At 45.2% G+C, this 17,567-nt stretch overlaps 1 protein-coding gene across 2 annotated transcripts in view; it reads left to right on the plus strand.

Annotated features, from left to right (window-relative positions):
- Window positions 1-9,188: 9,188 nt before the first annotated feature.
- GUCY1B1 (guanylate cyclase 1 soluble subunit beta 1) overlaps window positions 9,189-17,567 on the plus strand; it is a 47,772-nt gene continuing 39,393 nt past the window's right edge. The window contains exons 1-2 of one of the 2 annotated variants that reach the window (XM_060011919.1): window positions 9,189-9,235; window positions 9,800-9,873. In XM_060011919.1, coding sequence (XP_059867902.1) covers window positions 9,233-9,235; window positions 9,800-9,873 — 77 coding nt within the window. In that variant the 5' untranslated portion in view covers window positions 9,189-9,232. The other variant, XM_060011920.1, reaches the window with a different exon arrangement.

Below are 17,567 nucleotides of genomic sequence, written 5' to 3' on the forward strand. Positions count from 1 at the left end.
GGGCCGGACCAGGCCCGTCGTAAGTGCTGCCAGGAGCAGTGACACCCGCAGAGGAGGTGACAGAGAGAGAATCGCATCGTGGCCAAACCCACCCGTTCCTCCACGGAGGGAGTTGGATGCCCCCCCCCCTCCCGCGTCAGGAGGCCGTGGACGCTGCACGCTGAGGGAAGTGTCTTCCCAGGATGAGTGTCACACGAAGAGCAGGGGCCTGCCAAGCGACTGCTATGCTAACGGAAGCTTATTGCTGCCAGGGCTGGATGTTGTCTGCACAGAACTTTCTGGTCGCCGATACACCCTGCTTATGAACCTCTTGTAGTTTTCCAGGGGGAGTTCCTGCCGTTCGTTTTCCAACCTTGGCATCAAGGGAGAGAAGCCAGGAGAACTGAGCATGAGACGTACCCTGGGAACCAGACAGAAGACCTCTAAATGTGGACCACCTGCTTTAGAATCACTGGAGGAAGGGGGTGCTTGGTGAAGTTGCGGATTTGCACAAACAACCACAGACCCGTCAATTAGAATGGCAGGGTCGGGGCCCCAGAATCTGCATTTTAACCAAATGCCTCAAGAGATCTCTTTAATCAGAGTTTTCAATTCCAGGAGACCCCTGCAGCCCTCCTCAAAGGGCTGGGTAACTCTGCCAGTGTTTACCCACCGATGGCAGGGTCTGCTAACCGCAAATACCTCTCCAGCCACGTGGATTTTGCTATGTAAGCACTGCAACCCGCAGTTCCCTGCTTCCTGGGTCATAGCCACAGTCACGGAGGTGGAGGGACCTCAAGCTTTCTGGGCTTCTCTCCCCGGCTCAGTAGGTTAGAGGGATGTCCGCCTGGTCCAGTCCCCTGAGTCTAGAGCAGAAGAGATAGACCGTCCATGCTGGACCACACACCATCAGGAAGACAAAATGACAGTCAGTAAGAACCTGTGCCACGGGGTGGTCACTAAGCCACAGACCAAAGATGAAACAGTAGAACCAGGATCTAGAAATGCCAACCAATGGGCCCACAGGGGTTTCTTCCTGCATTTGTTCTCAATTGTACCATCAGTATCTTCAGCGCAATCCGTGATAAATCAGTTTTTGGTTTGTATTCCCAAGCTCATCCCTGAAACGTGACTCATTTCCTGTGGGTTTTTTCTCTGTCCCCAAGATGAAGACTTTCATCTGCTGCTGACTCTCTCTTTTCCCAGCCTTCGAGCTTCACTGCTGGCTGTTTCTCGGGATGAGCCATCTCCCTTTACATATTCCTGATGTTCAAATGTGATAATAATAATAATTAAAAAAACAGTGTTTGGAAACAGACCAAGGATTTTGATGGTGAAAAGACAGACAGGAAAATACTTTAGACCCTGTAATGCACCTACCAGCACAAAGAACTCCCCAAACCAAAAACTATTAAATAACGCTATATCCTTGTAAAAAAGTCACCCCCTCCCCAATCCACATACTTATGTAATACATGCAACACAACTGACTCTTTTGGGTCACCTTTCAAGGAGGAAACGAGTAGAATTACACATAATTTACGTTTTCCCCACTATTTTCATAGTCTTCCTCATGATTCTCATTATTCCTAAATTTCTTTTACATTTAAGTCAGCCAAAGATTCTGTTGCTTGCAATACAGAACTCTGACTGATGGAGAGACCAAATTCCATGACAGTTAATCCTGGGGAAACATCCTTCTTTCAGAGAAGGCTGTGGCTGTCCATTCCAGGGTGGGTGTCCTACATCATATACAAGGTACATCACTGAGATGTACTTCTGAATCACAGCACAGCCAACAGGGGAAAAGAGACAGATGCACATAGTGACAGGACATGTGGAACAAGCGGGAGACCTTCCACTGCCATCCACACCTCTGACCTCTGCTTCTACCAGCACATCCTCCCTGGCTTTGACACCCCCGACGCTCTATTACATGGACTTTTGTGATGACACTGGACCTGCTCAGAAAATCCTGGGTACTCTCTCCATATCAACACTCTTTTTTTTTAACATCTGTATTGGAGTATAATTGCTTTACAATGCTGTGTTAGTTTCTGCTGTATAACAAAGTGAATCAGCTATATGTATACATATATCCCCATATCCCCCTTGTGTCTCCCTCCCACCCAACCTATCCCACCCCTCTAGGTGGTCACAAAGCACCGAGCTGATCTCCCTGTGCTATGCGGCTGCTTCCCACTAGCTATCTATTTTATGTTTGGTAGTGTAGAGATGTCCATTCCACTCTCTCACTTAGTCCCAGCTTACCCTTCCCCCTCCCCGTGTCCTCAAGTCCATTCTTTATGTCTGTGTCTTTATTCCTGAACCGCCCCTAGGTTCATCAGAACCATTTTCTTTTTTTTCTTAGATTCCATGTATACGGGTTAACATATGGTATTTGTTTTTCTCTTTCTGACTTACTTCACTCTGTAAGACAGACTCTAGGTCCATCCACCTCACTACGAATAACTCAATTTCGTTTCTTTTTATGACTGAGTAATACTCCATTGTATATATGTGCCACATCTTCTTTATCCATTCGTCTGTCAATGGACACTTAGGTTGCTTCCATGTCCTGGCTATTGTAAATAGAGCTGCAATGAACATTGTGGTACATGACTCTTTTTGAATTATCGTTTTCTCAGGGTATATGCCCAGGAGTGGGATTGCTGGGTGGTATGGTAGTTCTATTTTTAGTTTTTTAAGGAACCTCCATACTGTTCTCCATAGTGGCTGTATCAATTTACATTCCCACCAACAGTGCAAGAGGGTTCCCTTTTCTCCACACCCTCTCCAGCATTTATCGTTTGTAGATTTTTTGATGATGGCCATTCTGACTGGTGTGAGGTGATACCTCATTGTAGTTCTGATTTGCATTTCTCTAATGAGTAGTGATGTTGAGCATCCTTTTGTATGTTTGTTGGCAATCTGTATATCTTCTTGGGAGAAATGTCGATTTAGGTCTTCTGCCCATTTTTAGGTTTCATGTTCTTTGTCATGTGAAGGAAGATCCTGCAAAATACATTCTAACTGCCATTGTAATAAATACATATGTTTGATAAACATACTAGTGGGTATATTCAACACAGTTATTTTGCTTCAAATGTCAGTGAAATTGAGGAAGGTTTTTATCACATCAGCAGAGGATAATTTTCAATTTTTTTACGTTGCTAATAAAGCACCCCTTCCGGAAAAAAAGCTCGTGCTCTATATGAATGGATTAATGGATAATTTGCTTCCTCTTCACTATTTTTAACTGTTGTTTGTTAGAAAATTCATAATATTATTGTATCTTTTAGTTAGGTTTGGATTTAATTTTTAACACAGGAGAAAAGGACAGAATTCAGGAGGTGAAAGGTAGACGCAGCCGAGAGATCGTCAGATTGTCCCTTGTCAGCCACTGCTTCCGACCTGAGTCCTCGGCTCACTCACTTACGAACTCCAGTCAGTAAGGGACAGAGTGGGCAGCTCTTTACAGTTTGTGAGACGCTTTCACACAGGTCTCCTTTGATCCCCCTGGCACCTTAACCGAGGAAAGTGGGCCAGGCACTTTGGTCATGGTTATAAAAGGGGGGATTGCAGACCCCGGCTAACTCGCCAAGCAGGAAACCAGCCGTGCTGATCCAGATGCTGAAACCGCCAGGTGTCAGCTCTTTTCACTGTGCATCTGGTGCCAGTGGACACATCACACCTCTATAAGGTGGACACTATGAGTTTCGCCACAGTAGTGGTTGATTCTAGAAACAGCAATATTAGCAACAGCCGATGTCAAAAGCACTGTCAGCACAGTTTCTGAGCACTTCAGACCTGCCTTTCACTGCTCAGGCATCACACTTGCATTAAGCCATTTGCTGTTCACAATAAACCTGTGAGCCTGGTAATATTTTTAATCTTCTCAACACTGGAGTGTATTGATCTGTTATTTTCCCCATTTGATTAGAGAGAAGACGATGGTTCGAAAAATAAAGTGACTTGTTCAGTGCCAGTCCTCTACTAAGTGGTGGGAAACGAGCAGTCTGACTAAAGAATCTGTGCAATTAACTACTACACTATATTTTGTCCCCAGAGCTGACCTTGTTCTTTTCTTTTTCAATTAAGAAAAGATAAAAAGTAAGGTATTCAAACAGTTGAATTTGTGGCTCTCATTCTCCCCTATTTCCTTTTGTATCAGTGATGCTCAGTTGTAACTGAACACAGACTAGAAAGTTTAAGGCGGTATCTAGAGGCTTCTTAATGCTGTGGACCGCTTTGAAAAAGACACACAGAGCTTAAGTGCTAGATTCCAACCACTAGTGGATGAGAAAAGAGGAAAGTATATTTAGCCCTGGCTTCGTGGGAATCTTAAAATCCTCCAGGGCTTCTGAGGACAATAATTCATTACTTTGCTCATTATTACTTCTTAAATAAATGGCTGACATTTAAAATTTTCATTGTTCCCTGACAAAGCAAAGTGCATAGAGCTTTCCTGATACAGAGAAAGAAGGTTTTTACCAAATGGCCTTTAAAATAACTTTCCGAGCTCAAAGTAGATGAATCTTTGACATGTTCGTGGTAGATCTATTTCTATTTAAAAAACTCTGTAAGTATGGACTGTGGCCAAGGTAAGCTCAGTGAGTTTTTATTTTAATCAATTTGACTGCAGAAGCATATGAGAGCTGAATCTGGTTTTCATAAGCTTTTCTCAGAAATAAAATATATTTTATTTAATTACGTATATTTCAGTATAAATATAGGTGATGAGTTGACTTACCTTTAAGCTTCTAATTATTACAACATCAATACGAAGCATCATTTTAAATTCTCTTCAAATCTCTTTCCATTTATTTACAGAGTTCGAGCATTTTATGTGTATATATATATTCACGTATATATATACATATACGTGAACATATATATGTATATGTGTGTGACTGCACTTTTTTGTTTGTTTATAAATTCTGATGGCACTATAAACATCGAAAGGAATTTGGTACAGAAGAGTAACTTCAGAAAGTGCTTCTTTTAATATTCAATAATACCCTTTTCATGTGACTAAACTTACAGTTAATTTGCAAATTAAAAGGCAATCTGAACGCCACCTCTTTGGGAATCTGAATTATTGAATCTCCTTTCTTCCGTTGGTCCAGAACCCCATCACATAACATGCCGTCCAGAACTTACTTTCCTCTTTGCTCATAAGCATTCTGAATTCTCTGCTGGAAGTATTGAAGTGGCTGTATTAGTGAAAATCACAGGAGGGGTGATTACTCTGTGCTTACCCAGCACTAAGCAGCAGAAGCTTTATGGAGGAAAAAAAAAATAATCGGGCTCTGAGCCATCCAGATGAAAGAAGCATGTGAATTTCAAGCAAAACATTGTATAAGGAATTGTTGAAATTAAAGCACACGATGCTCTACGACATGATCCAAAAATAGAAGCCCTAATTCCCTGGTAGGAAAAACACCGAAGCATTGAAAAACAACGCACAGACCCGAAAACAGCCCCCGAAGGTTTCCTCTTTGTCCCCAACCCAAGGTTCGTTATCTTCCCATCGCTGGAAAAGCCTTGAGAACGATGCTTACAACACTCTTAATATTTAACTCACCCAACGCGTTTATTTTTATCAGCTGAAAATGTGAGTCATTTCAGCTGACATTTTGGAAAGCCACATATTGCCTTTTCACTTATTTATTTTTCATGCATTAGACTGATCTTCAAGTAGTTTGCATTAACTCCGGGGCGGGGGGGGGGGGCAGGCTAAGCTGTTCCCCAAGCACCTCCTTTTCCTCTGTAGCTGGTTCTCCTCGGTTTGGCCGTCCAGAAGGGAGCCCGGTAACAGATTGTTTCCGAGAACACAGCACAATCTACTTGTGACCCGGTTGCTCCGCTCCCATGGCAGCAGTGGCGACAGTGGGTAGGGCGCTGGCAGAAGCCTAGCGACCCGCTTTGGGGCTCTCATGGCTGGCAGGTTCCCTTCTCTCCCTAAATGTCACATCCTCTGTAGTACCCGTGGGCCAAAGGAACATCGGCAAAGTTTCCTTTACACTCAGGTGACTATGAGATAATTAGAAAAGCAGACAGTATAATATACTGACAAATGCAAATGGCTGTTGGACAAAAAGGTCCATGTGGGCGGAAGTGTGAACTTCAGAGAGGGAAAACAGTTGGCAGGGATGCTCATCGCTCACTTCCTCTCCCATCTTTCTCCGGGTGAACTTTCCTCATTTTCCACCACGACAGAGCAATGTGCTCTCCCTTTTACTTGCAGAGTCTAAGGTGCAGGACACTGCAGCATGCTCTGGACTGAGACACAACACAACTGTTGTTCAGAGGAAGACAGGTTGAGATATAACAACAGGGCTTTTTAACACGTTACAAAAATATTACATCTGCATACTTTGATGATGGCTATTCTGACTGGTGTGAGGTGATACCTCATTGTAGTTTTGATTTGCATTTCTCTAATAATTAGTGATGTTGAGCATCTTTTCACGGGCCTGTTGTCCATCTGTATGTCTTCTTTGGAGAAATGTCTATTTAGATCTTCCACCCGTTTTTTGATGGGGCTGTTTGTTTTTCTGGTATTGAGCTGCATGAGCTGTTTGTATATTTTGGAGATTAATCCCTTGTCGGTTGCTATGTTTGCAAATATTTTCTCCAATTCTGAGGGTTGTCTTTTCGTTTTGTTTATGGTTTCTTTTGCTCTGCAAAAGGTTTTTAAGTTTAATTGGGTCTCATTTGTTTATTTTTGTTTTAATTTTCTTCACTCTAGGAGGTGGATCAAAAAAGATGTTGCTGCAATTTATGTCAGAGAGTGTTCTGCCTATGTTTTCCTCAACAGTTTTAAGGTATCTAGCCTTACATTTAGGTCGCTAATCCATTTTGGGTTTATTTTTGTGTATGGTGTTAGGGAGTGTTCTAATTTCATTCTTTTACATTAGCTGTCCAGTTTTCCCAGCACCGCTATTGAAGAGACTGTCTTTTCTCATAATTCAAAAAGACACATGCACCCCAATGTTCACTGCAGCATTATTGACCATAGCCAGGACATGGAAGCAACCTAAATGTCCATCAGCAGAGGAATGGATAAAGAAGATGTGGTACATATATACAGTGGAATATTACCCAGCCATAAAAAAGAACGAAATAATGCCATTTGCAGCAACATGGATGGACCTAGAGATTATCATACTGAGTGAAGTAAGTCAGACAGAGAAAGACAAATATCACATGATATCGCTTATATGTGGAATATAGAAAATGGGTACAAATGAACTTATCTACGAAACGGAAAGAGAGTTACAGACGTAGAAAATAAACTTATGGGTACCGGGGGTAAGGGAAGGGGAAGGATAAGTTGGGAGATTAGGATTGACATATACACACTACTATATATAAAACAGATAACTAACAAGAACCTACTGTATAGCACAGGGAACTCTACTCAATACCCTGTAATGGCCTGTATGGGAAAAGAGTCTAAAAAAGAGTGGATATATGTATACGTATAACTGATTCCCTTTGCTGTACACCTGAAACTAACAGAACACTGTAAATCAACTATACTCCAAAAAAATTTTTAAATAAAATATTATATCTGCATAGAAAAAAATGAAAAGGTACAGAAGGTCATGATACAAAAAGTAAAAATCTTGGTTCCTCCAGCCACTGGTTCTAATTACAGACAATAGTCATCTCAAAGCTTTCCTAGGCATCTTCCCAGAAGGTTATGTTTATAGCAATGTGTGTGCTCTTATTATCCAAATAGCACCTTACTCTATACAATGATTTTATATATTAAAAAATTGAAGGTGATTACATACATGTGCCACGTGTTTATTCAACAATGCATCTTTCTTATCAATATGTAGCTAGCTTTTTTATGATTGCATAGAGTAATGGGCTATTTTAATGGTTAAAAATTTGTAGTTAATATTAAATAACAGTTTAATATTTTAATAATTATATAAGGTATGAAAGCCTCTAACTTATTTTAAAAATCCACCATTAGTGATAGAAATTAGTACTTTTATAGGTTGTTGTCTTATTTGTCTGCTATATAGCATTTCTGTGTCAATTACGTTTCAACATCCGTCTCTGGGTACAGACGTCAGTACAATTTTTATTGCTTTGACATTTTTCTCTATTCTCCTCATAGAATCTCATCCTGGCTTCTTGGCTCCAGTGAGACTGGTGCCTGGAAGCACGGCTTGTCTTTCCTTCCTCACTCTTGACCTAACACTAGCCAACCGTGTCCATGCATCTCGGGCACAGAGTGTTAACCAGCAGACAGTTCCTGCTCGGTCATCTTCTCTCCGCGGTGGAGCTCGGGGCAGTAACTAACCTAAGTGCCTGGTAGAACGGAGACCGGAAGTAGATTAATTAAAAGTCTGCTCGTTTGGTACCCGGCCTTTTCCAGTTCAGCAGTTCCCTCGGAGAATGTGCAACAGAGGCCAAATTGTGGCCAGCTGCGGACTCCCTGGAGTCGTGGCTCCTGGCTGTGGTGCGGGGTCAGGTGTCCCACCCGGATGGAGTCCAGCGCCCCCTGGACCTGGCAGGGCAGTTGAGTAACGGGCAGATCTGGTTGACACGACGCTCATCCAAACTATGTTACTGACAATTTTAGCTCTCTCAACTAGTCTCATTGACGAAAAGTGAAACGTGATGAGCGCAGTCTTACTAGCTTTCAGTTTGCTATAAACGATGTTGAGGGCACAGGCCACAGAGGAAACGTTTATCTGCAGCACTACACTAAACAGGAGGATGCTGGCCACGAGGGCGTATTCCTTTCAAGGCGTGTGCGTTGCAAGATAGACACACACACACACACACACACACACACGCACACCCTTAGTCTGCACACGCCCACCCTCAGTCTGCGCACACACACACGCACACACACACGCACACCCTCCTTAGTCTGCACACACACGCACACACCCCTCATTAGTAGGTGCTCCCCCCCGGGGCAGACCTCTGCATAAGAACACGTTTGGTGGGAGGACGCAGCAGCTGCATCTCCCCGCCCCAGAATTGGTGCGCGGAGCCGCTGCGGCTGCTCCGCCGTCCCTGCCGCGGCCTCAAACGAAAGCTCGTCAGCGGGAGGGGCGGCACCGCAGACACCGAATTCCCTGCGCTGCGCGGCCGCGGATTGGTCGGGAGGCGGGGGGCGGCGGCAGCCGGGGGCTCGGCGCGCGGGCGCTGCGGGGGCGGCGTCTGGGCGCGCCGGGCGCCGCCGCTTGGGTCGCTCGGCCGAGCGGGCGCGGACATCATGGTGAGTGCTCTCGGCGCCCGGGCCGCGCGTCCCGCCGGCCGGTGGGGCCTGGCCGCCGAGGGGACCGGCCGAGCGCCGCGGACGCGCGGGGACCCGGGGCAGCCTGGCGGCTCGCCGGCGTCCGGAGCCGGCAGACCGGAACGGCCGGGGTCGCGGCGGGGGCGACCGGTGTCCGGCTTCCCGGAGTCCACACCGCGCGCGGCCTCCCGAGCTCGGGCAGGGTGCGCGCGGCCTCCCGAGCTCGGGCAGGGGGCGCGCGGCCTCCCGAGCTCGGGCAGGGGGCGCGCGGCCGAGGCGGGGGGCGCCCGTCTCAGGCGGCCGGCGGCCGGGGAGGGGGCGGGCTCGCGCCCCCTCGGGAGGCCCAGCACTTCTCGGCGGCCTGGGGGTGGGGAGCACGGTGACCGAAGGGCTCTGCGCGCGTCCGGCGCCGGGGCCGCCCTTCCCCCGCTCCCGCGCCCCCCGGCCGAGCATCGGCGGAGGAGGCAGAAGCTGGGGGCGGGGTAGCGGGCGCGGCGCCTTGCCCCGCAGCCGGTCCCTGACGCTCGGCTCTCCTTGGCCCCGCAGTACGGGTTCGTGAATCACGCTTTGGAGCTGCTGGTGATCCGCAACTACGGTCCGGAGGTGTGGGAGGACATCAAGTAAGTGCGTGCCCGCCGCCCCGCTTCCTGCCCGGGGCCGCCGCGATCCCACGCTCGGAGCCGGCCGGGAGGGGCGGGCGGGAAGGAGCCCGGGGTCGCGCGGCCTCCGCCCCGGCGGGCGTGGGAACGCGCTGTCCGCGCCCCGGCGGCTCCCAAGTGGAGAGGCCCCGGGGATGGCGGGGCCTCGCAAGCGGACCGAGACCGGCTCGCGGGCCCTTTGCACACCTCGCAGGCACGCGCGGCAGGGACGCTTTTCCGGGCTGCGGACACTCCCTTCTGAGCAGCTGTGAGCCGAGCGCGTTTTTCCCCCTGAAACGAAGGGACACCTCTCCCGCTCCCCGCCTCTCCCGTACCCCCCCCCCGCCCCGTCTTTTACGTCTGGTTTCTGCTGTGGTGAAGGCTGTCAGCGGTAGGAGGGCACCCTAGTTTCTGTCCAGAGCTGTGAGCCCAGTGCTCTGCACGTGCGCGGAAATACCGCAGCCACTGGGAGTTTAGACCTGCTGCAGCGACCGGGGCATCGTCCCTGTGGACCCCTGAGCGTTGCAGTCCAGCAGCGCTCTCTCCTTTTCTCCCTCTCACTCTGGTGAAATTTGCGTGTAACGTGTATGGATGACCGCAGCCAAGTCGCCACACCGACACCCAGTACTATCTGGATTTGCATCCCGGGACAGCAGTGCGACTGCCGCAGGCAACCAGAGGGAGAGAGGGTGTTTTCCCCTGTGGACAGAGAATACCTTACTGTTATTCACTCTCGTTGCCTGTGCTCACGGATTTCCTTCTGTTGCGTCACGTAGGTGATGCTTTATGCTGTATGCTCCTAAATGTATTACAGCTAGTGGCAGTGAATGCCAGCAGGCTCTATCATGCAGTTCCGCGATAGTGATTTCTTCTACAGATCTGTTTCCGAGGAAATGCCCAGGATTAAATATTAAGCAGTAGAATGCAGCTTTTCCTCCCCTCGGGTCTGTACCCTTGAGCATTGTTTCACGTTCCATAAGCCACTTATGTTGCCCACGGAGCACATCTACTTCTTATAAAGAGAAGTGGGGATTTGAGAGTTATGTGGTTCAATCAAATGAGAATCTAGGCACTAAAGCTTACTTTGGGATTTGAACTTTCTATCCACCTTATTAATACCTTCATAATTTTTATGTTTCTTCGTAGACAGAGTTATAGAGAAAGCAGGCATCAAGAGAAGATGTTAAACAGATGTAACCTCAGTGTAGGATTGTTTTTAAGCCGCTTTCTCTGTGAAGGTATGAAAGCACCATATATATCTCCCACGTGGTAATGTCTCATCCGTAAGCTAGAAGTCCCCAAATTTCCCGGTGGATGTGCGATGGCAATGAATATGTTTAGAATTTTGAGAGCACAGGATGGCTATTGTGGTGAAACAGTCTTATGTATGTTTATTGGATTTAGAACGTGTGTCTTACCCATTATCAGTTTCAATCACTGTCAAATACAGAAATGAAAAATCATACCTCATAGGGAAATGTGTCGGAAATTTAAAAATTAAAGTATCGAGTGATTTGTTTATGTTGGCCGTATTTTCCACAGAGAAGGTAAAAAAATATCTAAAAATTTACAAATCCCCTCGATGTGAGAACTTAACTCTACCAAATCGCGCTAAGAATGTTGTTTCATTTTCCTTTAAAAAATGTATTAATTTTGAATTAAACATCAATATCGTCTAACTCATGAATTTATTTTTAAGTAGCATCAAGCAGTATCCTTCATCTGTTTAAGTGCTAATAATTTAAATCATACAAAACATCTTTTTTTTCTGGTGAAGTGAAGCAAATCATGGATCTTTTTCCTACAAAATGACCTCAAGGATCGTGTGCCCCTGCAAGAGAAATGCCATTAGTTATACTGTGTTGGCAATCCAGGTGTTAAGTTGGATTCTCCTTTGTCTCAGCATCCCTCTTGGGGGAGCCCATCTCGTCTTGGATATGCTGTAGTATCTGGACGAGAGAACCTTGCTGAGCTCTCTGCATGGAGGACCTCAGAACAGCTCGCTGTCAGGACCCCTGAGGGATCACCGTGTGCTCCCTGGAGGAGTATTTAGAGATTCTCACTGCCGGAGGGCAGGACAGGAGAGGTTGGCAGGGTTTAAGTTTAAAATGCTCCCTGGAGATGCTGAGTCCTCCTCTGACCTCACCATCTGCTCCAGGGAGGGTTGCTGCAGTCACTGGTCCAAGATACTTTCAGGTTTACCTTTTTATGGAAACTGAATATATGAAAGAAAACGTTTCTGTCTCAGTAAATTCCAGTCTCCTGTAGCTTCCGTTTTGCTCTGTGAGAAACTGTCTAAATTGACGTTTATAAAATTTCATAGAATACTGTTTTGGTTTAGGAGGAAGTGGCCATCCATCCTTCTTCAGAAAGTATATGCCAAACATTTAAGGACAAGTAAAATCCTGAGTAACAGATTCCAGACAGAAAATCCTAAGTGGGTTAGAGCCAGAAATGCTTCATTATAAACTCCGTACCCACTTACACCGTTACCAACAATATAACCATTTCACAACAGTTTTAAATTCCTCTTTGTAAGAAAATGAAAAATGGTCAAGACTGAGGGTCAGCAAACTTTCCCTTAAAGGGCAGAATAGTAAATGTTTTAGGTGCTGCAGGCCACGAGTCAATATTGATGATATTATGCGTACCTGTGTAACCATTGAAGGGTAACCACTTAAAAAATGGAAAAGCCACTCTTAGATCCCCAAAGAGCAGAAACCAGTGTTGGTTGAGATTTGACCCAGAGACTGTAGTTTGCGCCTCTGATCTAGACCATAAATATATGTAAAGAAAGTCAAAGAGACCTCTGGATCTACCTCAGATCTTGTGTTGGCGTCCCTTCAGTTTTGAGACGGCCCTTTCTGGGAGCCGTGGGTCCTAAGGGATGAGAAATATCGGTCACCATTTCAGGAAGAACATCAAGTCAGGATATACGTATTAGAAAAGCACCTAAATACTGGATTTGATGACCGTCTCTGTCACCCTGCCGTCGGCCCTGGCTGCGCTCGCATTGCGTCAAATTACTGGGTCCAGAATCTTGGTATGTGATTTGCAAGTGGAGTAATGACACTGTTAGTTGATAAATATTGGAGTGTGTTCCTTTAGAAGGCCGCCAGGAAGATGATTACTTCCCTGTGGAAAGAACGCAGACGTGTTTGGTATGTGTTGGGAGATTTATCTATAGCAGGGCAGCGGACTTTTTCATTCAGTGACTCAAACCTGCTTTCATTCTCTAGTTAAGCTTAGTTTTAAGGAGCACAGTCTAGTGTTCGGGTGGTGAGGATGGGAAAATGTTTGACATAATCCTTGCTTTCAGATCGAGTCTAGAGATACCAGGATATTTCTAATCTTATTATATCTTGATTTTTCTGCGTGTACCTCAAACATGGAAGCATTTGGCTGTTGGATAGCATATTCTGATCTTCCAGTTTTGAAACGAATGCATCTCCTTGAATTTGCTAATCACGAATTAATCATTATAGTTCATATAAGCAAATGCATGGCCGTAAGCTGGTTATGCGACTTTCCCAGTTGCCTAAACTTTCCAAGACTCAACTCTATAAAGAAACAGATAATAACTACTTCATAGGGCTGTCGTATGTTGAATGATGCCTGTGAAGCGCTCAACACAGTTCTCGATAAATAACTGTTCAATAAATGGTAGCTGTTAAGGATTTTCACTCTAGATCCAGTTTTTCAGCTCGTCCCTTCCCCAGCTCCGCCTACATAAGAGTAATCCGTTGAATCCACATGCCACGTCCCTCTAAGTGTGCTGTTATTTGAAGATGCAGCATATGCTCTTTTAAAAAATCAGTAATTAGTTTGTTTCATTTTTTAGATCCCATATATAAGTGGTAACATACAGTATCTGTCTTTCATTTTCTGTAGTGCATTATTTCACTAAGCGTAATACCCGCCAGGTCCATCCATGTTGTTGCAAATGGCATTATTCCGTCCTCTTTCGTGGCTGAGTAATATTCCATTGTGTATATCTACCGTATCTTGTTTATCCATTCCTCTGTTAATGGACACTTAGGTTGCTTCCATATGCTCTTAATCATTTTGTCAAAACAAATTAAAACCAAATAGTGGACCACATTTTGCCATGTTTTAATCAGATTTTCCTATTCCTGAGGCGATATAATTCAATTTCTATACCTTCCTATATTCTCGCTCAAGTAGGTCTTAAAATATTAACAGTACTTTTTATTATAAAAGCTGTTTAAAATTTCCAAAGTCCTTTCCTCTTTAATTTCACATGAGTGCCACAATACCCATTTGAAATAAGAAAGGCCTTTCTACCTCAATTTTTTTCCCAGCTTTATTGAGATGTAATTGGCCCATAACATTGTGTAAGTTTAAGGTGTATGATGAATGGATTAGGTGTACTTGTAAATTGCAGAATGATTTGTTCCTCTATTGAAAGTCTTTGTGGTCAGTCTTCAGATCACCCAAACGTGGGGCCTTTCAGTCCACACGGCCCGCTTACTCTCAGCACCCTCATGGGCCGGGGGTCAGTTCCTCAGCCAGGCTGGCCTTTCCCGTCCAGGAGGGAGGACACCTGTGCTCAGTAGGGTCCCTCTCCGCATGCCTCACTCTGTCCTGCAAATGGAAATACTTCCCAGCTTTGAGATGGCAAGACAAATCTTACTTCTTAAGGGAAGACCTCTTTCACCTCCACAGCTGTACTTTTCCTTCATAGAACATGCACAAGTTTATAATTACTTATTTGTAGTATTATTTGATGACCAGCTGTCTTATCTCACTAAAGTCTAGCCTCTGTAACTAGCAGAAGCCTTCTTTCTCTCTGTATCTATCTATCTATAATATATATATGAATTATCTTTCATTTTTTAATTTCCAGAGAATAGAGCACGTGTATATTCATCACACTCAATATTTTTTTTCTGTAACCAGGATTTATTATGTCAGAATGGTGACATCTTCAACTACTATTTAATAAAATATAAGCTCCGTTGAGATGGGCATTTCTGATATTAACAAAGGCAGAAGATGTAGCAGTAAATTATAACGTCTCTTTTTGGGAGGGTCAGCGTTCACACATGGATATAATAAAAGGATTAAGAACACTGCTGTTGGATTACCAGTTTCATAAACCCCAAGACACTGTTGGGTTGGATTCAGGGCAAGATTGAATCCTTTAGCAAGTGTCTCAAAGGTGCTGTTTAAAGTCAGTATCATAGACTGTAAGTAGACGTTTGTGATGCTGAAATTAAATTTAAAAACCAGATGAGAATGCTCACCAGAACCTTCAGTGTTGAATGAACAGCTCATACATGTTGGACACTTACCATATGTTCCGCAGTAGTGGTCCTAAAAGCTTTGTACTTGTTAACTCACCTAATCCTCACATCCACCATAGAAGATAGATTTGTTCTATTTCATAAATAAGGGAACTGAGTCTTCAAGACTTTAAACGCCTGCCTCAGGCCACTCATTTGTCAATCATCAGAGCAGAGATTTGGACCCAGATAGGCTTGTAATGATCATATTATGTGCTTTTCCCCAAACAAGGACTTAAGGAGCTTCTCCTTTCCGATTTTCCAAAGACAGTTTAGCAAGGAAATGGGCAACATATATGTGCGTTACTACTACCATCTTTGTTTTTGTTTTCACGTGCTTGCCAGGTGCTTGTGGCTGTTATGTTTTTACAGGCGGTTTTATTCAGGAACAGGACCTCTACTAAAGAAAATCAGAGCCTCAGAAATTCTGAGCAGTTTATGTAGTTCTGGAAGCGCTCTGGGCCGCTGTGCTCAGGGTCAAGGACACACAGGGCTGAGGGACTCTGGTGTGATGAAGCTGCTGCCGAGAGCTCCTTTGAAATGTTTGTGATTGTGTTTCCAGAGCTGGGGCAGTTTACTTAGGAGGCTGTCTCATGGCAAGCTGGACACAGCCAGAAAAAAAATACCATGATGTATCCAGAGTGGTACTTTGTCTAAATCCGTGTCACTTGTGAGAACGTGACTGTCACCGTTTATAGGGCTTGGATGAGTGAAGACACTGGCTTGAGAGGACTGACCTTCACCAACTGGAACGGGGTCCAAGCAGGAGGCCTCTCTTCTCCAAACCCCCTAAACTTAGTCTCTCCTTTGGGGACGCAGACTTTGGGAACTGGCGATTGTGCTGTTGAAAATGGAGAGGTAGTTAATGCTTCACAGCCGCTCCGAATAAAGGGATGTAAAATTTTAATTTTCAGGTGTCATACATCGTAATTGCCTTGTTTTGTGGTGGGAGGTTTTAATTTTAATACCAGATGGACACAACCCAGCCTTGAACGTCCTTACCTCTCCCTAAAATGGACCGTCCTAGGATTTATCGTCACGACGATATCTGCGTACTGTCTTTAATACAGCATGTGCTGGGATAATGGTTTTTACAGGATCTGCACCCCTGGGAGCTGTCGTTGGTCAGGTTGATCGTTTGACGTGTGTTGACCTTTTCTGCCTGAGACCAGACCTTATTTTGAAACTCCTGTGTTCAGCCTGTCCCATCTAAGAATTCCCGTTTTCGTACCTCGCTGGGAAGCTTCTTTACCTACTAGGCAGCAGTCTCTGTAGTATCCTAAACTTCCTTGAAAGGTGTATAATAATAGCAGGAGCTCAGTGTCAGAATATGAATTCAGTTTTGTACATTCACATTTTGAAGATAAGGAATATCTCCGTAGGTATGGAGTTGTGAGAAATGCTGCCTGGATATTTCTGACAACTTTAAATAAAAAAATTCCCAAGTTTGAAAACAAACTCTGAACTGCCGGTAACATGTGATTGATTTTTGGTAGGGAGTTTGGAAACACGTGGAGGGAAATGTATTTCATTCATTCATTCACTTCTTTTCAAACACGCACACATTCACAGAGTGCATGCTGTAATCCAGGTATCTGGGTTAGGCACCAGTGATTAAAAAAACAAAACCATAAAACCCCCACCATAATAAAAATAGCTGCGACCCTTTTGGGGAAAGGTAATTTGTGTAAATAAATGATCAGTTTAAATTCCAACGAATAGCCACCTCTAAAAGTAAGTAGGAAATGAACTGCTACTGGGAACATTTTTTTCACGTATACAGACTCAATTTTCAAATACTTCTTATGGCTACACATGTATAGAAGAGTTATTTCTGGTTTTGTTTCCAGGTGCAGGTTAGAGCTTTATTTTTAAAGCTCTTGGGAGAGGTGGCGCCTGTTTGGGTTTGGCTGTCTGAGGCAAGAAATCCTGTCCGCTAAGCGGCACACTCAGTGCAACCTTAGCTTAACTGCTCGGATGCCGAGTGGAAACCTCTCCCCGCGCTGTCCCCGCTGCTTCCACTCGCCGTTTCCTCGTCCTCCCGCCTTCGTCGTCTTCAGCTGCTGACTACTGTCAGTTAGATGTTCGGGACATCGAATGTGGGAGGCCTTCTCCCTAGATTCGTCTGCCACCAGCACGGCCCCAGGTGGCGCGGTTCTGCCTGTGAGAGGCGAGCGCGCCCATCCTCGGGGCGGTGCGTGTGGGGTCCTTCCTCTCCGGCGTGTGCAAGGCGAGACTGTGACCTGGGTTGAAAGCACTTGAGCTTCTTTCCATCTGGGTTTACTTGATGGTCAAGGAAAGCGCCTTTTTACCTCACCCCACCTCACCTAGGCAAACTTAAGACTAAACCTTCTCTAAATATTTATTATT

Source organism: Delphinus delphis, chromosome 5 (genome assembly GCF_949987515.2).
Source record: "Delphinus delphis chromosome 5, mDelDel1.2, whole genome shotgun sequence".
NCBI classification, from domain to species: Eukaryota; Metazoa; Chordata; class Mammalia; order Artiodactyla; family Delphinidae; genus Delphinus; species Delphinus delphis.